General features: G+C 40.1%; 1 protein-coding gene across 2 annotated transcripts in view; it reads left to right on the forward strand.

Moving 5' to 3' along the window:
* The window catches only part of LOC115083233 (microtubule-associated tumor suppressor 1 homolog), a 218,753-nt gene that overhangs the window by 107,924 nt on the left and 87,707 nt on the right, over window positions 1-23,122 (forward strand). For both annotated transcript variants that reach the window (XM_029587051.1, XM_029587044.1), the window contains one exon: window positions 4,103-4,280. In XM_029587051.1, coding sequence (XP_029442911.1) covers window positions 4,103-4,280 — 178 coding nt within the window. The remainder of the gene's footprint in view (window positions 1-4,102; window positions 4,281-23,122) is intronic.

The raw sequence follows: 23,122 nt of genomic DNA on the forward strand, positions 1-23,122 counted from the left end.
GACAGCAATTGAAAGAGGATTAGGTCAAGGCAATGGCTATATTGGTGAGTAGGGACAGTAGAACAGTTAGAGGTCAAATGGGGAGGTTAATAGAGTTGAGGCATAAGTGTTTGAAGAGTAGTTAACATGGATGTTAGTCCCCAAGATTATGGGAAGGGGAACATGGGTCAAGGAAGAAAGAAAGGCAGGAATCACTCTGAGAGGGATATTTATCGGGGCGGGGGGGGGGGGCAATTAAATAACAGCCACCCAGAGAGCCATCCAAGGAAAACTATAGGAGCTAGAGTGCAGCAGTCCAATACTATGACCACTGCTTACTGTGCAAGGTGTATGGGAGAAGAGAATCTTTAATAGAGCAGCAACTGAAGCAGAGTCTTGGAGGAAAGCCCCATGTCAGTCAAGATGAGAAGATGATCATATGAGGGATTATGCATGTAGGCAAGCTTGTTGGAAACAGTGAACGTTCCACAAGGATCATGGGAGAAGGAGCAAAGAAGGGAATAAGGATAAGATTGGAGGGCGCAACAGTTTGACATGTACAGATGGGGAGAAAGTTGCTTTGGAGGTCCACAATTGGGATTGATATCCTCAGATTGAGGAGCAGGACATTAGGGAGAAGTGGAAGTGTGATAATAGTGATGAGGATGAGATGCTGTGGGGAGAGTAGAAATGGCTGGATAAAAGGAAGAAAATTTTGAAGCTCGGGAGTAGTGAATAAGGCAGAAGACAGAATGGTAGATGAGGTAAAGAATGTAGAGACTGAGGACAGTGGACTTTATGGCTGTTAGTAGTTTGCAGCAAGTAGGATTGGGGAGGATTAGCATCAGGAAGGGTTGATATAGGGGGTACATAGGAAATAGTGAAAATTACAGACTTGAGGTAATGCTATGGTGTGTACCTCTTAGCCAATTGTTGGAAGCCCATGTAGGTTGCAGGGACATGAGGCAATTGGGAGAAGTATGCAGATATATTGCAATCTCCCCAGTACCTGGCTGACTGCTCAAGGAGCATGGGGTGGGAATAGCATCAGTCATGTCGGTTATGGTGACTACCAAAGTCAACCAATAAGGCAACTAAAGAAGTATGTAGCTGTTTTGACTAAATATTTTGTGAAGGGTTTAGATATATTAAACTGCCATTAATCTACAGCAGGCTGTTGTATGGTAGCTGTCTATACCTTCCCTTACTCCTCTTTAGGGTTATACTTTGTGAATCACTATTTCTCATAATTTAGGAATTTAGGTTGAAAGTTTTCTGATGCATGGACTCCTACCTGTTTTAAAGAGCCTTGCTTAAGGTGCTACATAAATGTCAACATACACTGCTTCATTAATTTTTATTTAAAAGATTTTTCTATACCACTATTCAGTATATCACAGCAGTTTACAAGAAAACCATACATAAAATTATATATTTTAAAATAAGATACAAATGAAACAATGTGAATGAGAGAGTGAAACATCTGTTATAAAAATATTCAATGCACTCGTCACTATAGGACAATACTTTCCCCTGCAAACTCTTCTCTGTATAACCAGGTCTTAAGCCCCTTTTTAAAAATGTTTTTATCACTTTGTGTTCTTAGGCATTCTAGTAAGGTATTCCAGAGGACTGGAACAGCTATTGAAAAAGCTAACACACAAATGCAGTGGCCCTTCAAAGTTGATGAAACTGCACATGTCTGAAAACCTCACTAGTCCTCAAGGCTTCCCTATTAGGATATGACCAGTTCTATGTGTAGCTGTTCTCCCATTTTGGTGCTTTACCCTAGACAAGGGGTGCTATGGGTCCAGGTTCAGGTCCCAATGGGGAGGAATATTGCTCCTTCAGGGCTCCTGACATTGGCTATCACTACCTCTGTGACGATTACACAATTAAAGTCAAAGCTCTTGAAGGTATCAAATAGTGAACAATAGCAAGCAAGCCAAAATCAGAACAATTGGGAGAAACCTAGAGGAACAAAGAGGTCCCTCCATTCCCTAGTAAGGCAAAAGTCAAGGTACACTGGTAGAAAAAACCCTTTAATGCATAATAGTATTTATTGTAATGTAAAAAGGATGATCCAGGCCACCATAAAAAAAAACAAAAAAACCCCAAACTAACAATCTTAAATACATGCTCTTATTTCCTTTGCTCCATTATCCATAGAGAAAAAGTTCTCGCCCTTTAATATTTCTGGAATGGGTTTACAGCAAAAAAAAATGAAAAGGTAGAAAAATATCAGACCCAAAAACTGTAGGGTAACAATACATATGAACATAGGAACATGCCATACTATATCAGACCAAGGGTCCAGCAGGCCCAGCATCCTGTGTCCAACAGTGGCCAATCCAAGTTACAAGTACTTGTCAAGTACCCAGACATTAAATAGATCCCAAGCTACTAATTCTTATTGATAGTAGTTTATGGACTTCTCAAGGAACTTATCCAAACGTTTTAAACCCAGTTACACAAACTACCATAACCACATCCTCTGGCAATGAGTTCCAGAGCTTCGCTGTGCATTGAGTGAAAGAATTTTGATTGTTTTGAATGAGCTACTTGCTAACTTCATGGAGTGCTCCCTAATCATTGTATTATATTAAAGTAAATAACTGATTTACATTAACTTGTTCAAGTCCTTTCATGATTTTGTAGACTTCCATCATATGCCCCCACCAGCTATCTCTTCTCCAAGCTGAACTTCCCTAAGCTCTTGAGCTATTCCATGCCCCTTATTTTGATTGCCCTTCTCTGCACTTTCTCCAGTGCAACTATCTCTTGAGATGCGGCAACCAGAATTGCGCACATCATTGAAGGTGCAGTCTCACCATGGAGCGATAGACATTGACATTCGCTATTGTATTTTGCATTCCCTACCTAAATTCCTAACACTTGCTTTTTTGACCGCCACAGCACTCTGAGCCAATAATTTCAACATATTACACACTGACACCTAGATCTTTCCTGGGTGGTAAATCCTAAGATGGAACCGAACATCATGTAACTACAGCAAAAGTTATTTTTCCTTATGCATCAACTTGCACTTCTCCACATTAAATTTCATCTGCTATTTGGAAGCCCAATCATCCATTCTCACAAGGTCCTCCTGCAATTTATCACAATCTGCTTGTGATTTAACTAGTCTACCCCTTAGGTCCTTATTTCAAAAATATTTCTATTTATTTGTACTCTTGTTCAGTTGGCTCAGGCAACAAGATCTTTGCCCCAGTCCTTTGGGATACTGGGGGTTCGCCCTTCCCTTCAGACTGGTCAAGGTGAAAGTCCAAAAATCTTTTTCAAAAGCTGTGTCTAGATATGAAAAATGATGAACAGAAGCCCCCACCCATAGTAGTCAACTTTTTTTTTTCTTCAGACCCTGGGAAGAATCTCAAACTCCACTCCTGCTCAGAATCCTGGGGGGAATTCAAAATTCTCAATGAAATCCTAAAGGAATATTTTCCTAAGCTGAAATCCTGGGGGGTTTCTACTCCAGCAACCTGCTGGAGACATTTGGAACCTCTTGCTTTTCTCACCAACTCTTCAGCTTCTCCTTACCATTTGTTTGAGATCCTGGAGGAATCTCTAGCAGTGACTCCTATCTCTTCCTCTGTCCCCTTTGAACTCAGCACGTACCAGGTGATTATATACCCTAGATGCCATACCCCCAAAATGGTGCAGTTAAAGCAATGGGAGGCATTCTAAAATAGAAACCCCTCTCCTGCTCTGCCTAGCTAGAATCTCTCTGGGAAATATTAGTGATTGGTGAAGCCTGGTCACATATGTAAAATAGGTCTGCAATACCATTTAACAGAGAGCCAGGAGAAAGCTCTGAATCTTAAATGGGGTGAGGTTAACAGTGGAGTGAAATAAAACTGCACAATAAATCAGTAATGCCCAAGTATTTACCTCAACTGGTTTCCTTATATTGGTGCAGTAATAAATAAGCAGAGCATTTTCAGTTGTTGAAAAATAATTTATGGACTTGGTAGTATTTTTAAATGGTTGCAGATTTTAGTGTTAATGTTGGAACTGTTACATTACTGTTTTCACAGTGAGGAAGATCCTATGTCACTTTGGTGCCAAAAACTTTTTTCCATTTTGAAATTTATTTTTTAAACAGGCATTTTCAAGAAAAACTTTTCAGAGGGACACCCCGTCCAATGTGAGAAACAAAATAATTGCTCAACCTGTTGCAAAAGCACCTTTGTCTACAACTGTCGTGAGGAAAGGAAGTACAAGTAAAAATGTCATAGGTCCCAGACTTACATCTCCTTGGAACAGGCAACCTGCTGCTTCAGGTAAGAATGTTTTCAGCTTTAAGTAAATGTTCCTTTAAAGCCGGCTTGCATGTTATACATAGGAAGTTAACCTCAACATCAAACAAGACACATTTTTATAGGTTCAAATTTTTTTTACTACTTTATTCAATTGCAAAATCTTAAAACATTCATTGACAGTCTTGCCACAAATGAATTTTCCTTTTCAATTCCTTTAGTTTAAACTCATGGCTTTATGGGTAATGCTTTTATAAATTTAAAGTGTCCACAGTATGTTTGACCTGTTGTAGGTTTATCTAGTTGGCATGTACTCTAAAGAAAGCAGCCATCACAGAACGGAACTTATTAATTGTATCCTAATGTGTAAGTCTAGTGTACGGCTTTATAAGTGCAAGCTGCAGTCTGGATACTGCTTGCCCTCCCCCCCATGGGGACTGACAGTGCTACAGAAAATTACCACTTATTTTACCTTTGTGATTAGATAAGCCCAGGAATTTACACCCATTTGACTCAGAATAGAGATTTTTAATATACGGTATTAGGTTATCAGAGAAAACATTTAGACTTTCTGGGTGTGGTATAATCAATTACACAGTAAGGAGTAATCAAGCTAAGCATTACTAAAGTCCAGTTACACACAATTATAACACAGCTCACGTGGTTCCAGCACTGCTTACCTGGTTTCCTGCTTTGGTTGTCTTAACAGTCTAATTTAATATAACTTTATTCTATATTTTCCTAATATAGGGGGTCATTTATCAAAATACGCTAAGGCTTTTTCGCATGCGTTAAGGGCTTAGCGAATGCAAAAAGCCCCATTAACGCATGTGATAGGCCCTTACCGCATGTGAAAACGTGTTTAACGCATGCGATAGCACCATATCGTATGGTGCGATCCAAATTTGAAAAATAGGAGCAGTTAGGGGCGGAGAGTGGGCTGGGTTTGCCTGACTGTGAAGAGCTATTGCACAGACTTAACGCTGATTTTAACACCACCTTTTTGAATTGCGTTAGGCTGTGTGATAGCTGCCGTGACCTGGCGGTAAGGTTTTATCGCCTTGCGCAATGTCTTCCGCAAGGCCTATTTAGATGAATTTGAAGCTCCCAGAGCATCCAACTAGCCATCAGGGACCTCCGGAGAGAGAGAGACCCTTTGACATTCAATGTTAGACGTACGAACAGAACAGTGGTCACTTGTGAACATTTGATGACCCTCGGAGTGAGGAAACTCACTCCAAGATGAGATTTGTACAATGTTCTCTCCACCTAGCTTGATGTTACCCAGGTAGAGAGTCCATTAAGCTAGGTGGAGAGAACATTGTACAAATCTCATCTTGGAGTGAGTTTCCTTACTCCGAGGGTCATCAAATGTTCACAAGAGACCACTGTTCTGTTCGTACGTCTAACATTGAATGTCAAAGGGGCCCCTAAGCCCTTACACTGATACCTAAACCTCACCTCGAGTTACTAGGTGGGCCTACTAAAGGGATACAAATACCTATCTAGGGAGATGACATGGCCAGTCTCTCTCTTTTCTCCCCCCCCCCCCCCCAGTGTTTATATGTGGGAAATACAACGGGTCTGGCTCCTATCGCAAAGTCTGATAATGTTATCGCAATTTGCACTAACTTAGCTCTTCGCATAGGTAATTAGCGCAAATTGCGATAAAATGAATATTTGCATAAACCACACCCCTTTTGCTATTGCATGCGATACTTACCACATTTTGATAAAGCAAACTATGGCCTGGATTTATGTCCGCTGTTTAGTCCCTCCCACCCCTAGTTGTTTGCTTTTAAATGTCTTCTAAGGAGCTGGAATAATTAATACAGGCCTGAAGTATCTCTCTCAACTAACTTATTAGTCACTATTAGCAAAATGACCTTTATTCAGTGCAACAGTTTGTGGTGCTTATATCCCAAGGCCTATCATTTGGAGAATTAAGGATTGTCTAATTTTCCTTCAGTTGTCTACCCTGAATAAGGAGCTAATGCACCTGAAATATTATACAAGATTTAAATAAACTCCCCTTCCTTACAGCATCCAGAATCTCTCCCAACTCTGAGGATTCAGAAACACAGGTATAAATGGTTAAAGTGGGCTCTAGTAGAACAAGACCTGTGACAGACACCCAGCTTCCCCACCTTTGAAGCATCCTAAATCCTGAGTATCCACCTCCCCCCCCCCCCCCCCAAAAGAAGTCTGACATTCAGGATTCAGAATCCCAGGAATAATTGGATTAGAGTAGGCGTCTTTAATCACAGGCCGTATTCTGCTGTTACCCTTACGTAATCCATTTTCTGCATTTCAAAATGAAGCCCAATTAACAGAATATGAAATGTCTGAAAGGGAAATGGTCATCCAATGCACCCAGAAACCCTTCAACATGATCAAATGTCATCAAAGAAAGCTACTTCTGGGAGATTCAATCAGAGGAACCGGTTTGGTAAATCATTTTGATGGGGGACACAAGTTAAATACCTTCGAGGATCCTCAGCTAACAAATGCAAACCAGGTGGTCAATGCAAATATAGAAGAAAGTAAGAACTCCAATATTGTCATCCATCCGGGGACCAATGACTTTGCTAAAAATAGTGTCCATAAAGTACAGAAACTTCCAAAATCTAGGGGAAAAGATTAAACACATGGCAAAGGCTATTTCCTGTTCATGGAAAGGAAAGGTTTTAGCCATATATATAACTTCAGTGCCTGGCTGAAAACCTGGTGTAAAGAATGTGCATTTGGATACATTGGAAGCTGGAGCGGTGTATGGAGCAATAAGATGATATGGTAAGGATGACTTACATTTCAGTGGTAAGAGGATGCTAAGTGAAAAAATTCAGATCATACATTCAGTCATTTAAGGAGCGAGGGTGGCAGGAGGTGGTCAGTGAATTAGGCATGTCACATCCTCCTTCCCCCCCCCCCCCCCAGGCAAAACAGGGAGAGGGAAAAGTAACAATCTGTTCTAAAAAAAAAAGTAGAAAAGGCAAATATGAAGAGCAGCTGGAAAGCTGTGACTATAAATACTTGTAGTCTAGGCACCAAAATCCCAGACCTGCAGGCCCTAATGCTGGAGGCAGACTTAGATATTGTTGCTGCCATGGAGACCAGGTTCACTGAGTCTCATGATTGGAATAAGGCCATCCCAAGCTGTACCTTGCTAAGAGAAGACAGAAAAGGAGGAGTATCTTTGTCAAAAACAATATCCAAGCAAAGGAATTGTAAGGAACATGGGGTAGAGAAGCAGCATTGTGAATGGTCCTAAAAAAAAATAATGGTGCTTCCATTTTTACTGGTGTGATCTACAGGCTACTGACTCAAACAGAAGAACTAGACTAAGAACATAGGAAATTACCATGCTGGGTCCATCAAGCCCAGCATCCTGTTTCCAACAGAGGCCAAACCAGGCCACAAGTACCTGCAAGTATCCAAACACAAAATAAATCTTAAGCTACTATTCCTTATTGATTAATAGCAGTTTATGGATTTTTCCTCTAGGATCTTACCAACCTTTTTGAAACGCAATTAAACTAACTGCATCCTCTGGCAATGGACAAATGAGAGTGGATGCCCTTCAAGGGACTGTACTCAAACTGTAATGGAACCCACAGGAGGGTGTAATTCTTGATTTGGTGCTCACTAATGGTGATGTCTGTTTGGTAGGGGCTCACCTGAGAACGAGTGATCATCAAACAGTATGATTTGATTTTGTGAATAGGTCATAAGTGACACAAAGATCAGTTTGAATTTCAAAAATAGTTTGTCAAAATAGGGACATACGTGGAAGACTGGGAGAAAATGGATGAGGTGGAACAATGGGCCTAGCTAAAAGGAGCTATTACCAAGGTAACAAATCTATATGTTAGAAAAAGAAACAAGAGTAAGAGGAAAAAGAAACCAATCTTTAAGAAAGTGGCTGAAAGGCAAAAAATAGCATTCAAGTATGAAGGATCTCAAAACATGGAAGAATATCTGTTAAAACTGAGGGAGATGAATAATATAGAAAGCAAAAGGTCAAGCAGAAGAGGTTGCCTCATTTTACTGCTTTGGAAATATTTTTCAGAGATATCAGTGTAAGTTATTTTAAGAGGTTAGTTAATGTGGTTCCAGAAAACATTGTATGCAAAGTGGGGTTAGTGAGGGACTAAAACATTCAACAATAAATGTGGATCAATATGTACATCACACATAGCTTTAGCATAAGAGAGGCCTGAAATTGTAGCATGCCGTCATTTGTTTTTCTTAATAGAATGCAGGATACTCTGTTCATTCTAAATCTGTTTTTCTAAGAGATAAGCCTGGCGAAGTCCTGTGTTTGAACCTTTACGGAATCAGGCAGTACCAGTTTAATTGGCCATAGCTTAATGAATTGCAGCTTTCCTGGTTATAGTAAGAGATGAGTGCAAGCCAGAATACCTAACGTGCAGATGCTGGATTAGAGCAGAAAAGTAAGGATATAAGGAATTGCATTTGACAGTGTTGGCTTTTGATTGAGCCACAGTGAACAGCTGGTTTGTGGAGTTCTGGTGCCATACAGCCTTCCATTTTTTCATGAAGATACTTTCCTCATAGGCCTTCCTGTCTGAGATGGCATTTCCTGTGTAAACTTTCTCTATTTCTGAATCTTGTTGTTTGCAATAACTTTGTCTTGATTAATCTATGTAATGTTTATGGTGATACTGTGTGCTTCTTACTGATATTCACTTTTGATGTTGTCTTTACTAATTATACAGTTTTTATACAATTTTATTATATTTAGTAAACTTAAGTTTTTTTTTTGCTTTGTACTAGATTGTGTTTTATGTTATATACCACCACTCAGCCCACCTTTCACAGTTGGTGAAGGAAGGAAGGTCAGAAGTGGTATAGTGAAATTGAAAGATGACAAGGGGTAATATGTAGAGTAACACATGGCAAAAATATTAAATACTTCATTTGGTATTCACTAAAGAAGATACTGGAGAAGGTCTGTTGCTGGTTAACGCTGTAGATGGGAATAGAACAGACAATCTTTACAAAAAAGATTATATGGGAGGAGCTAGGCAAATAGTGGACGAGGCCATGGGACCGGATGAGATACACCCCAGGAATACTGAGCTCAGAAGTGCTTGCTGGTCCACTGAAGGACCTGTTAAATAGATCCTTGGAAACAGGAGTGGTGGTCCTGCTTCACAAGTGGTGGCCGAGAGGAGGCCACAAAGTACAGGCCAGTTAGTCTCATCTCAGTGGTGGGAAAATTAATGGAGACTGAAGGAAAGGATGGTGAACAATCTACAATCTAGTGGGTTGCTGGACCCAAGGCAGCATGGATTCACCAGGGGAAAAAGTCCTGTCACAAATTTGCTTGATTCTTTTTATTGGATGAATAGAGAATTGGATTGAGGAAGAACACTTGATGTGATCTACCCTGATTTTAGTAGAGCTTTCAATACGGCTCTCATAGTCTTGTGAATAAAATGAGCAGCTTGGGAGTGAGCACCAAGGTAATGGCGTAGATTACAAACCAGTTGACTGATAAGTTCCATTTAACATTATACTCTCTCTCTCTCTCCTAATCTGAAGAGAAAACTGTGTTAAGTGGGGTATCACAAGGTTTGGTTTTGGGACCACTTCTGTTCAATATCTTTGAGCAACATTGCGGAAAAGATAGAACATAAAACCTGGTTTTGCAGGTAATACTAAGATCTGCAACAGAATGGACGCGCTTGAAGGAATAGAGAATGAAAAATTTAAAAAAGCTGGAAGTATATTTGAAGATTTGGCAGCTGGAATTCAGTGCCAAGAAGTGCAGTGTTGTGCATCTGGAGTGCAGTAATCCAAAAGTGCTGTATGTGATGTGTGTGTAAGACTGATATGCAGAGACCGAGAGGGATCTTGGGGTAATGGTGTCTAGAAATCTGAAGATGGCAAAGCAATGTGACAAGACAATAGCTAAAGCCAGAACAATGCTGGGCTGCATAGAAAAGAATAATCAGTAAGAAAAAAAGCAATAATGCCCTTGTACAGGTCCTTGGTGAGTCCTCACCTGGTGTACTATGTTCAGTTCCGGAATCCATAATCTCAAAAGGGACAGACATGATGGAGGTGTTCCAAAGAAGTGTCCAAAATGCTGTGTGATCTGTGTGAAGACCTATGAGAAGAGGCTGAAGGATCTGAATATGTTTACCCTGGAAGAATAGGTGCAGGGGAGATAATGATGCAGACCCTTGTCTGAAAGATTCAAATATACACATTTGAAATACCTTGTCCATTGAAAAGAAATCAGTAGAACTAGGTGTCTCAAAACGAAACTCCAGAGAGGATGTCTCAGAACCAATGTCATGAAATATTTCTTCACGGAGAGGGTAGTAGATGCCTGGAATGCCCTTCCGGAGGAGGTGGTGAAAACTAAAACAGTGAAGGAATGCAAAGGGGCATGGGAAACACTGTGGATCCCTAAAGGCTACAGGATGGAAATGAAGACCAGAATGCATGGAAGTAACTTGCTGGTATGGTGGTTTCAACCTTTAACCAGTAAGCCTTCATACTGTTGATGCAACTCTCATGGCTCTCTGCTTCAATGACCAGGGAAAAGTGGAATTGGATTCTAACAGCAACCAATGCCCCAGACTTTTACGGTCTGGAGAAACAAGCTTGGGGTAACTTGCTGATATGGCGATTGCTACCCTTAACCAATAAGCCTGATAGTTTGATGCAACTCCAACATTGTGCTGTGCTTCAATGGCAAGGATTAATGGGGAATTGGATTCAAACGGCAATCAATAAGGGCCCTGACGTTTAAGGTATGGAAAACTAAGCATAGGGGTGACTTGCATGGCACAGCAGATATTATCAGAAGCTTACTAGGCAAACTGGACGGTTCATCTGGTCCTTTTCTGCTGCATTTCTAGGTTTCTGTTCTTTAGCAATCATAGAAACACATAAATCTTTAGCGCAAAATGTACTTATGGCAAGAGGTTTGGCAAGTATGAGTAAATTAGAACATTAACACATCACCTTAGAATGGTTTGCAAATTAGAAGCAACTGCTAGCTAACTTAATAAACCCCAAACAGGACACATGAATTGACCTAGTCTCACTACTTTGAAGATATTTGGTCACTAAGCTGTGAGAAGCTGGAGGACTCAAATGCTCTCTGAAGCAGGCTGTAGGTCTCTACCTGGATAAAGGGCAGTGGACTTGGCAAATTCCTTGAAGACAGACGTGTTCAACTATGCATTTAAATTCAGTGCTCTGGGGCACTGGCTTTCATTGGCCAGCTTAGTTGCATAGCAGGGTAGAGAGCGATGACTGACATCTTGATGGTGTGGATGGGCATTTTCTTAGCTGAGGCCAGATCCCCTTTTCCAAGCTGATTTTAAGAGTTAGAATATACATATTCAGTGGTTTCCTGCATATGAAAAACAGGAACATGAATTGTGATGGGCTCACTTTGTTCACTTAGACTGCTTGACTCCCCAGCTTCATGCCCCTCCTCTCCCCTCAGAGGGCCATTCTTCTGCCATGTAGCAGAGAGCTGCCCAAAGAGTTCGCTTGAATCTGATAAGAACTCCGCTTGGGCTTGGAGTAGGTATTTCCAGGTACTTCTGAGCTTGCTCAAGGGCTTCAGGTTTGTCTCCCCTCAGGTACTGACAGGGCTGCCATTGTTTAAGCTCCCGTCTGTGTTTGCTGAGACCATACTTTTCTTTCAGAGGCTTAGGTAAACAGTGCCTGCTTCAATGCAGATAAGCAGTAACTGCTGTCAGAAATTCATCTCTATCTTTCTAAAATACAGGCCAGTGTCCATTGTGAAGTTAAAATCCATTTTGTGAATTGACAGTAGTGAACTGTTTTTTATGCCTACCCTGGGTCCATTGTTTGGCCCATCAGATTGAACACCTCTAAAACAAATTACCATGCATATTTCTACTGTGGTTTTCTCCATCAAAACAGACAATTTTTCACTTTTTTAAAAATTTTTCCTATGTCCTGACTAGATCAGTTTTTCACATATTGAAACTTTGTCCCAGAATTGCTGAAAGCCGAAATTCTTGGAACATTTGTCCTAGTTTCAGCACTTCTCTAAAAGCAATTTGACAATCAAATTTGAGTGAAATATGTGATTTGTTTATTACACTCTTCCAGTGAGAGAGATTAAAGTGAGTTAAACAGAGCCATGGAGGCCAACTTAAAACTTGAATAAAACCTAAAACCAAAGCAAGGATTACAAGAGCACAGGGGAACAGAATGCAAAAATAGCTACAAGAAAACACAGAAAGCACTACAATTTGGAAAGGGAAGCCAGTGAACTATGTTCATGGGCCAAAGGTCTCAAGCTGCCAGGTTTAATTTTTTTGTTTTCAATAAAACTCAAGAGATCTGGTATCAGTCTGTCTAGAGCAGGGGTCAGGAACCTAATGCTCGCGAGCCAGATGTGGCTCTCTTGATGGCTGCATCTGGCTCGCAGACAAATCATTAATAAAAAAGTAAAAATCTAACAAAACCCCCCACCCTCCTGACGCCCCCCAAGACCTCCAAAATTAATTTACTACAACTCCCCACCCTCCTGACCCCCCCCAAGACCTGCCAAAAGTCCCTGGTGGTCCAGCGGGGGTCCAGGAACGGTCCAGGAGTGATCTCCTGGACTTGGGCTGTCGGCTGCCAGTAGTCAAAATGGCGCCGATGGCCTTTTGCTCTCACTATGTCACTAGGGTCGACCAATGGCGGCGGTAGCCCCTGTGACATAGTAAGGGCAAAGGGCCGTTTGCTGCCAGTAATCAAAATGGTGTCGATGGCCCTTTGCCCTTACTATGTCATAGGGGCTACCGCCACCATTGGTCGACCCCAGTGACATAGTGAGGGCAAAGGGCCGTTGGCGCCATTTTGACTACTGGCAGCCGACAGCCCAAGTCCAGGAGATAGCTCCTGGACCCCTGCTGGACCACCAGGGACTTTTGGCAGGTCTTGGGGGGTTCAGGAGGGTGGGGGGTTGTAGTAAATTAATTTGAGGTCTTGGGGGCCGTCAGGCGGGTGGGGGTTTTTATTAGATTTTTACTTACTTATTAAAGATTTGTCTGCGAGCCCTGGACCCCTGCTGGACCACCAGGGACTTTTGGCAGGTCCTGGGGGGGTCAGGAGGGTGGGGGGTTGTAGTTAGTATGGCTCTTACGGAATTACATTTTAAAATATGTGGCCTTCATGGCTCTCTCAGCCAAAAAGGTTCCCGACCCCTGGTCTAGAGTTCAGGAGTTCCAGAGGGAAGGGATACAGCCAGAGACATTTTGCTTCCTCATGCTAGCAAGTTACTTTTCCTTGGGGAAAGGTACTACATGGTGGGTGTTAAGCAGTATGAAGAGGGCAAGCTGCCCTAGCCACATCCTCTGGCAACAAATTCCAGAGCTTAATTGTGTGAGAATTTTCTCTGATTAGTTTTATATGTGCTACTTAACTTCATGAAGTACACTCAAGTTCTAGTAACAGAGTATATACTCTTTATAGACCTCTATCATATTCCCCCTCAGCTGTCTTCTCCAAGCTGAATAGCCCTAATCTCTCTAGCCTTCCATCATAGAGGAGCCATTCCATTCCCTTTATCGTTTTGGTTCCCCTTCTCTGTACTTTCTCCATCGCAACTATCTTTTGAGATGCAGGGACCAGAATTGTACACAGTACTCAAGGTGTGGTCTCACCATGGAGCAATAGAGAGATTATTTAAATTCTTTTCTATACCAACGTTCATGACAAGTCATATCACATCAAACGAAGGTGGTTTACATCAAACTTACATCAAAACCTAATCAGTTAAAAATGAGGAATGTAGAAAGTGGTTATAACAAGGTTAGAAATTCAAAATGATACATTAGAATTTGCTAGGCTGCCTGTAGAATAACATAACATAGGGTTTCCATTGACATTTGCAGGGTATCAAATAACTTTAGAGAGGTTAGGAATCTGACATTTGTGATGTTGGGGAAAGGCCTGTGTGAACAGCCAGGTCTTAAGTTCTTTCTTGAAGGTCAGTGGGCAGGTTTCCTGGCGTAGGTCAGGGGGCATGGCGTTCCACTGAGATGGTCCAGCTCTGGAGAAGGCCCATTTGCTAGTGTGGGTGTGCATGGTGGAATTGGTGGAGCCAATGTAGATTCCTAAGTATGGGTGTGATGTGGTCACCTCTGTTTGTTAGGATTCTAGTGGCGGCATTCTGGAGCATCTGTAGGTGTTTTATGGTATTTGCAGGGAGGCCCAGGAGGAGGGAGTTGCAATAGTCAATTTTTGAGAACATGGTAGCTTAGAGGACCATCCGGAAGTCACAGAAGTGGAGGAGAGGTCTGAGCTTTTTCAGTATTTGTAGTTTATAGATGCATTCTTTGGTCGTATTAACAAATTTCTTTAAGTTCAGGTGGTGGTTCAGTGTAAGGCCTAGGTCTCTTAAATGGGCAACCATGGCCATTGTAGGGCTCGTGGGGGGAAGAGTATTGGGGTTGGGGGAGATGAGGAGTTCTGTCTTGGAGGTGTTGAGGACTGGGTTGAGGCTAGTAAGTAGGAGGCAGCTGTCCCAGAACTTGAGGGTTTTTGACATGGATTCTGTTATGGGAATAAGTATATTAAGATGTGTTCTGTTTTATTCACCATTCCCTTTTTAATGCCTAGCATTCTGTTTGCTTATTTGACTGCCACAGCATACCGAGGTGATTTCAATGTATTATCCATTCTGGCGCCTAGATCTTTTCTGGGTGGTAGTGCCTAATGTGGAACCTAACATAGTGTAACTACAGCGAGGGTTATTTTTCCCTATATGCATCACCTTGCACTTGTCCACATTAAATTTCATCTGTCATTTGGATGCCCAATCTTCCAGTCTTACTTGACAAAGCTAAATAAGGAACTGAGTTTTGTACAGAATGCAATGTCAATGTATACAGAACCATACATAAAGGAAACAGTTATGAGGTCTCTAAAACATGTATATAATGGGTGATTTTTCAATTCACTTGTTGGGTTAATTACCAACTTTAATAACCACAAAAGTGATCAAACACCCTTTGAAACATTATCATAGGCCTCTGAACACTTTTTTCAAAATACTGTACTTGTGCTATTTTACAATTGTGAGAAAAACCAAATACACTATCCTTAATGTGAGTTTGTATCTACTGGTCCAACACAACTTGTGTTTCGGAAGCACTTCTTTCTCAGGGGCCAGAACAAATGCGTTATCAATCTAAAATGGGAGAAATGTATTAACTTGTATATTAACTCCCCAAAAATGGTACAGTAGAATAAAGTGAAATACATGTGTCTTGGTTCAGATAGCCTCTAAATCATCATAGCATTATACTACTATAGTGTTTCAAGTTGGGATCTGCCATTTTACAAACTCAGATTTTTAAACACTTAGTGTACCAAATGTTATCCAATGAAGAAGGAAATATTTAAAGTAACCAATGAAAAATAGCTGCTGTTTTATTGCTTCAGATCAATGACATCTCAATGTTATCATTCATACCAAAGAGAGAGCATGATGATAGACTGTAGGTCCATCTTTCTTCCTTATAATTTAAAAGGGCTGGGGTATTTCCACTTCTATCTGAGATGGTCACTATATTCAAGGTAGTCCAATGGAGTTGATCAAAGCTTTGATTGTGCTGTAAACTATGCTTGACAATTGATGTATCCAACTTCTTGGTATGTAGTTTGCTTCGATATTCCCTTAAACGTATTATTGGCCTTGAAGTGCGTCCCACATATAATTGAGGGCATGTGCACTGCAACAAATATCACACTTTGAGAATTAGTCAGTGTTGGGGAAAAAAAAATTCTTAAATCTTTTTAGTAATCAGATGTTGCCATATGCCACCTTCCATGGTGTTGGCGCTCATGTCACATGTGCCACATGACTAATGTTCCAAATAGCCAGATGTTTGTACCTTATTTTGTAATAGGAGGGAACGCTGCATTAATGACCTGATCTCTTATACTGGGACCCTTCTGAAAAGATAATGGCTCATCAGAAAAAACAGAATACCACTGAAGGACATGCCAATGCAGATAAATGCTCTGAACTATCAAAAAAAACCTTTATCAGAATGCTATAAGACAAATATTTTGAATGGAAGAATGTTTAGCCGGATACTCCAACAATGATGAATGGGGAGAGTATAATGCTCTCTTATACACTGCACTTATTAGTGGAAGGGGATACCCACGTTAAAAAAAAAAAGTTTAGGGCACATAACTGCTCCTTAAAATCTATAATCAAGGAACACACTCTATGGATCTGAAAAAACAGGAAGCCCATTTTTAAAGGCATGAGGATGAAAACTGGTACTTATAAATTATTTTTGGTGGTAGGTTTACGATATAAGGTGGTTTCTAAATGTTGACCCTCTTTCTTCACTCAGTTATTTTAATACAGGTATCTATGCCAACAGATTATTCCTAGAGGTTTACGTATAAATAAACCTCTTTTATTCCAGGAAGATGACTCATTCATAATCAAATGGATTTCCGTTTTAAACAAATGCTCAATTGATCTCATGTTATTGATAGTGGAACATACTAACATTTCTATTACGGATACAAGTAATCAATTATCCAAACTTAACTCTTGTATAAAGTGACTTTTCAGTGGACCAATTAGATCATTGATAATCATAAGAAAATATTAGAGGACTTTCGTTCTCTGAAGCAAGCTAAATCAAGAAATTGAAGAGATGAAACGGACTATACATCCAATAATGGCTACCGCTGACTGAATAATGAACCATCTCAACACAGTCTGATTACATTTGAAGATTCTAATGGAGATAGTTCCATTAGTTAAATGATTCTGATTATCCCAAAACACAGGGTAGGGGCTTTTCTGCCCCCCCCTTTTTTTTGGCAGGGGGAGGAGAAGGGAGATGGCAGTCCCATTCATACCAGAGATCTCCCTGCAAGGACCCCATCTTGCAGGCATACAGCAACTGGGAAGGTCCACAAACAAGATCAAAAACACGACAGGATCCGCAGTGATCAATTTATCTCAATTCCCTTTAACACAGTGTTAAGAACAAGTACTAAATTTGGGTCTTTCATTCGTTCTAAGACATGATCCTATTGTTAGTAATATTTCCATCCATTGATTCATTAGGAAATTGCAAATAAAATTGTACGCTTAATGACATCCCACAATACAGTGTATCTATCGTTTATCCCAAATCAAAGTGGGACCTACCGGGTCCTTTAGACCTCACATTACAACATTCAGAGACCTTGTGTTGAAAGAGATAAATGACTTTGAAACATCACCATTTAAATCATTTATTAACTTTACATCACTTTCAAGGGCAGCTTTGCAGTCTTCAGCATCCAATACAAAGATAATCAAGCTGGCTAATAAAGGTGGCAATATCATAGTACGATCACGGTACATCCAAGAGTTATTGACACAAGTCTCCACAATTGAAGACAATGATTGCCAATTTATTAACAGAAGAAAAGACCCATTTTGTACCAAAAAAGAACAATCTTTGTACGTTTCTCATCCACAAATCCCTATTTTATACGGAGTTCCGAAAGTCCATAAAACTTTAAATAATCCTTCAAGACCAATTAGCCCTTGTAATGGATCAGTGCTGGAACCCTTGGCTGTTTAAGACAAATGTTTACAACCAAATGTCAAAGAAACATATTCATATGTACAGGATACACCTCACGTCCTTAGGAAACTGTGAAACGTATTATCGTCTAGTTGCACCATTCTGGTCACCATGGACGTGGTATCCATATATACACCAACGAATCTCATACTGTTGCTATGGATATTATCACTAAGGTTTTATCATCTAAACCACACACGCATCGAGTTTCCATTAATTTTTTGCTGTCTGTTGCTCAATTCAATGGGATATTTTATTTGCAGATCCTTGGCATAGCCATGAGCTCATTGGTAGCACACTCCACTGCAAATGTGATTATGGACTCTCTTGAATGGAATCACATTTACAAGTCACCACATTTTTCTCACGTTTCATTCTGGTTTAGATATATTGATGACCTTTTGTTTTTGTGGGATTCAACTAAAGATTCTTTAATTAGATTTTTGACATGGTTAAATATTGTAGGTTTGCACTTGACACTTTCATTTTACGTTAATACCCAAGAAATTTTTCAATATATTCTAATCATGAAAGAGGGTCAACATTTAGAAACCACCTTGTATTGTAAACCTACTGACAGGAATAATTTATTAATGTACCACAGTTTTCATCATTGTGCCTTTAAAAATGGGCTTCCTGTTAGTCAATTTTTTCACATCCGTAGAGCATGTTCCTCAATTATATATTTTAAGGAGCAGTCGCGTATCCTAGCTAAATGTATTTTTTGAACGTGGGTATCCCCTCCAAGTAATACATGCAGCGTATGAGGGCATTATACTCTCCCCATTCATCATTGTTGGAGTATAAGGCTAAACATTCTTCCATTCAAAATGTGTGTCTTGTAGCATTCTGATAGTTTTTTGATAGATCAGAGCATTCATCGGCATTGGCATGTCCTTCAGTTGTATTCTATTTTTTCTGATGAGCCATTGATATCTCTTCAGAAAGGTCAGTATAAGAGATCAGGTCATTCATGCAGCGTTACCACCTATTAACAAATACGATACATCTGGCTATTTGGGACATTAGTCATGTGGTACTTGTGACATGTGCTAACACCATGGAAGGTAGCATATGGCAACATCCAATTACTAATAAGATTTATAAGTGTTATTTTTTTTAACACTGAATGTAATTCTGAAAATGTGATTTGTTGCAGTGCACATACCCTCAATTATATGTGGGACGCATTTCAAGACCAATAAACACATTTAAGGGAATATCGAAGCAGACAACATACTAAGAAGTTGGATGCACCAATCGTCAAGCATTTACAGCACAATCGTAGCTTTGATCAACTCCGTTGTACTATCTTGGATATAGTGACCGTCTCAGAGGTGGTAATACCCCAGCCCTTTTAAATTATAAGGAAGAAAGATGGACGTACAGGATCATCATGCTATCCCTTTGGTATGAATAACAGAGTAGATGTCATTGATCTGAAGCAATAAAGCAGATATTTTTCATTGGTTACTTTAAATATTTTCTTCATTGGTTAACATTTGTTCCAATAAGTGTTTAAAAACCCGGGTTTGTAAAATGGTGAATCCCAACTGGAAATGCTATAATTGTAGTATAGCGCTATGATGATTTGGAAGCTATCTGAACCAAGACACGTATGTATCTTGATTCTATTGTATTTTATTTTTTGGGAGTTATCAATATACAAATTAAAATCTAAAATGGGAGAAATGTATTGATACCATATTTGTTCGGGCCCCTGAAGAAGGAATGCTTCCAAAACACAAGTAGTGTCGGGCTAGTAGATACTTTATCCTTAATGTGAGTTTGTGTCTGGTTTTTCTCACAATCATAAAATAGCGAGAGTAGTGTGTAGTGTTGAGACTTATAATGTCTCAAAGGGTATTTGATCACTTTTGCAGTTATTAAAGTTGGTAATTAACACAAATAAGTGAATTAAATCATCCATTATATACATATGTCTCTGTAACTCTCAAACTGTTTGCCGAAATGTATATGGAATTATATATAAAGTAATCTTTCAGTCTTGCAAGGTCCTGCTGCAATTTATCACAATCCTTGTGATTTAACAAATCTGAATAATTTTGTATCTGCAAATTTTTTTACCTTACTTGTATTATTCCTTTCCAGATCATTTATAAATATATTGAAAAGCACAGGTCCAAGTACAGATTCCTGTGAAAATTGACCATTTAATCTTACTCTTTCCTGTATTTTAACCAGTTTGTAATCCACGAAAGGACATCTCCTCCTATCCCATGACTTTTTAGTTTTCTTAGAAGCTTCTCATGGGGGACGTTCACACTCCTTCTGAAAATCCAAATAAACATCATCTACCGGTTCACCTTTATCCACATGTTAACACCTTAAAAAAAAAATGAAGCAGATTTATAAGGCAAGTCTTCTTTGAGTAAATCAATGCAGACTGTGTTCCATTAAACAATGTGCTCTGTGATTTTGATCTTTAGAATAGTTTCCACTATTTTTCCTGGCACTGAAGTCAGGCTCACTGGTCTGTAGTTACCCAGATCACCTTTGGAGCCCTTTTTAAATATTGGTTGCATTGGCTACCCTTCAGTCTTCAGGTACAATAGATGATTTTAATGTTAGGTTCCAAATTTTAACTAATAGATCTGAAATTTCATTTTTGAGTTCCTTCAGAACCCTGGGATCCATACCATCCAGTCCAGGTGATTTGCTACTTTTCAGTTTGTTAATCTGGCCTACTATGTCTCAGGGTCACAGTGATTTGGTTCAGTTAATCAGACTATTCACCTTAGAAAACCATCTCCGGAACTAGTATCTCCCCAACATCCTTATTAGTAAACACAGAAGTAAAGAATTAGTCTTTCTGCAATGGCCTTATCTTCTCTAAGAGCCCCTTGAACTCCTGTTATCTAACTGTTCAACAGATTCCTTCACAGGCTTCCTGCTTTGGATATATTTAAAAAAATTATTTCTAGCATGTAGACATATGGACTCAGGTGGACATTGTTTAAAAATACCATCTTAGAAGCATAGTCCAAATGTATTCCATGAATTACAAATTTACGCTACATCTGTACAAGTCGTCCACCTCAAAATCAAAAAGGGATTTTTATGCGACCAAAATTCATAACCTGGTCTTTGACACTAAAGCCCTATTTGCCTATGTATCTAGCTTCACTCAGGTTGCCCCCCAGAATTTCCCAGTAACCAAGCACAATCCAAAGCCGAAGAACTCGCATTGTTTTTCCAAAACAAAATCAGCCTTCTTACCCAACTACCCTCCAAGATCGCCCCCTTACCGTTGGCTTTGCAGCCTCCCATCAAAAATATACACCTCAAAGCTTTCGAACCCATTTTCTCCTCTGAGATTCAAGTTGTTCTAAGAAGAATGAAACCCTCCTCTCACCCGGCGGATCATATCCCCACCAAACTTCTTCTCACAATCCCAAACTCTATCTCCAAAACACTGGCAGACATTAACTGTTCTCTCTCCCATGGTTCCTTCCCAGACGACCTCAAATTGGCATCTCTCAAACCACTCCTAAAAAAAAAAACAAATTTGGACCCAAAAGATCCTAACAACTTTCACCCAATAGCCAATCTCCCCTTCATTGCTAAGATTATGGAAAGGCTTGTGAACTCTCAACTATCGGACTACATTGAAGATAATAAACTCCTATCCGCCTTGCTATATGGATTCCGTAAAAATCTAGGCACGGAATCCCTCCTTACTTCCCTAACAGACTTCCTCATCCTGGGTCTCGACAAAGGTCAATCTTTTCTGCTGGTCCTTCTGGACCTTTTGGCAGCCTTCGATACCGTCAACCACTCCATCCTCATCAACCAGTTAGCTGCCATAGGAATTTCTGGCTCTGCTCTATCTTGGTTCAAATTTCTCAGCAACAGAGGTTACAAGGTCAAAATCCAGAACAAAGAATCTTCATGCCATGACTCATCCGTAGGAGTCCCACAAGGCTCCTCTCTATCCCCAACACTCTTTAACATCTACCTTCTACCACTTTGCCAACTCCTCACCAACCTCAACCTAAAACACTTTCTCTACGCAGACGATATCCAGATCCTGATCCCCATCAAAGGCTCATACTCAAAAACCCTCGACTACTGGGAATCCTGCCACCAAGAAATCAAATGTATCAAAAGCCTAAATCTAGTACTAAACTCCTCCAAGACCGAACTACTACTCATATCTCCAGAGAACAGCAATCTTACCGCTTCTCATCTAACCAACCCACCAACCACTCAAGTGAGAGATTTAGGAGTGATAATTGACAACAGGTTGAACTTCAAAGCCTCCATCAACAGAACGACCAAAGACTGCTTCCACAAACTCAAAGTTTTAAAAAGGATAAGACCTCTCTTCCACACCCAAGATTTCAGAACGATCCTCCAAGCAATTATTTTCTCAAAGTTAGATTACTGCAACGCTATCTTACTTGGTCTCCCTTCCTCCTACACCAAACCGCTCCAAATGGTACAAAACGCAGCAGCCCGTTTACTAACAAACACCAGGAAAAGAGACCATATTTCCCCAATTCTAAAAGACCTTCATTGGTTACCAATTCACTTCAGAATCATCTACAAATCCAACTCCTTTATATACAAAATCATCCATCATCACACCATAATTGACCTACAATTTCCTCTCCGCTTACACAACTCCACAAGACCTACCAGAGATGCATACAGAGGATCCCTCCATGTACCCTCTACTAAAACCACTAGACACATTACCTTAAGAGATTGAGCCCTCTCCACAGTTGGCCCACCGTTATGGAACTCCATCCCTCCCGATCTCAGACAGGAGCCCTGCCTCCTAACCTTTAGAAAAAAGACTCAAGACTTGGCTGTTTATGCAAGCTTTCCTGGATTTAAATTAATGCACCTCGCCATCAACATATCCAACACAGCAGCTGTACTTCATCTCCTTGTATATAATTTAGTCTCTACTAAACTATCTTTATTTTCTCTGCTCCCAGTTCAATAGCCCTTGTTAATTGTAACTGCTTTTTTGACACGTTATTTCTGTTTTTGATGTACTTACTGCACCCCTGTTTGTGTAAACCAGCATGATGTGATCGTTTCATGAATGTCGGTATATAAAAACCTTAAATAAAAAATAAATTAAGAAAGATGGAAGGAAAGCAAAACTATTACCAGCATGGTTAAAGGTGAGGTGAAAGACTATTTCAGCCAAAAAAATTCTTACAAAAACTGGAAGTATCCATCTGAAGAAAATAGCAAAATGTTTGTGGG

The sequence above is a fragment of the Rhinatrema bivittatum genome, chromosome 1 (assembly GCF_901001135.1).
Source record: "Rhinatrema bivittatum chromosome 1, aRhiBiv1.1, whole genome shotgun sequence".
NCBI lineage: Eukaryota > Metazoa > Chordata > Amphibia > Gymnophiona > Rhinatrematidae > Rhinatrema > Rhinatrema bivittatum.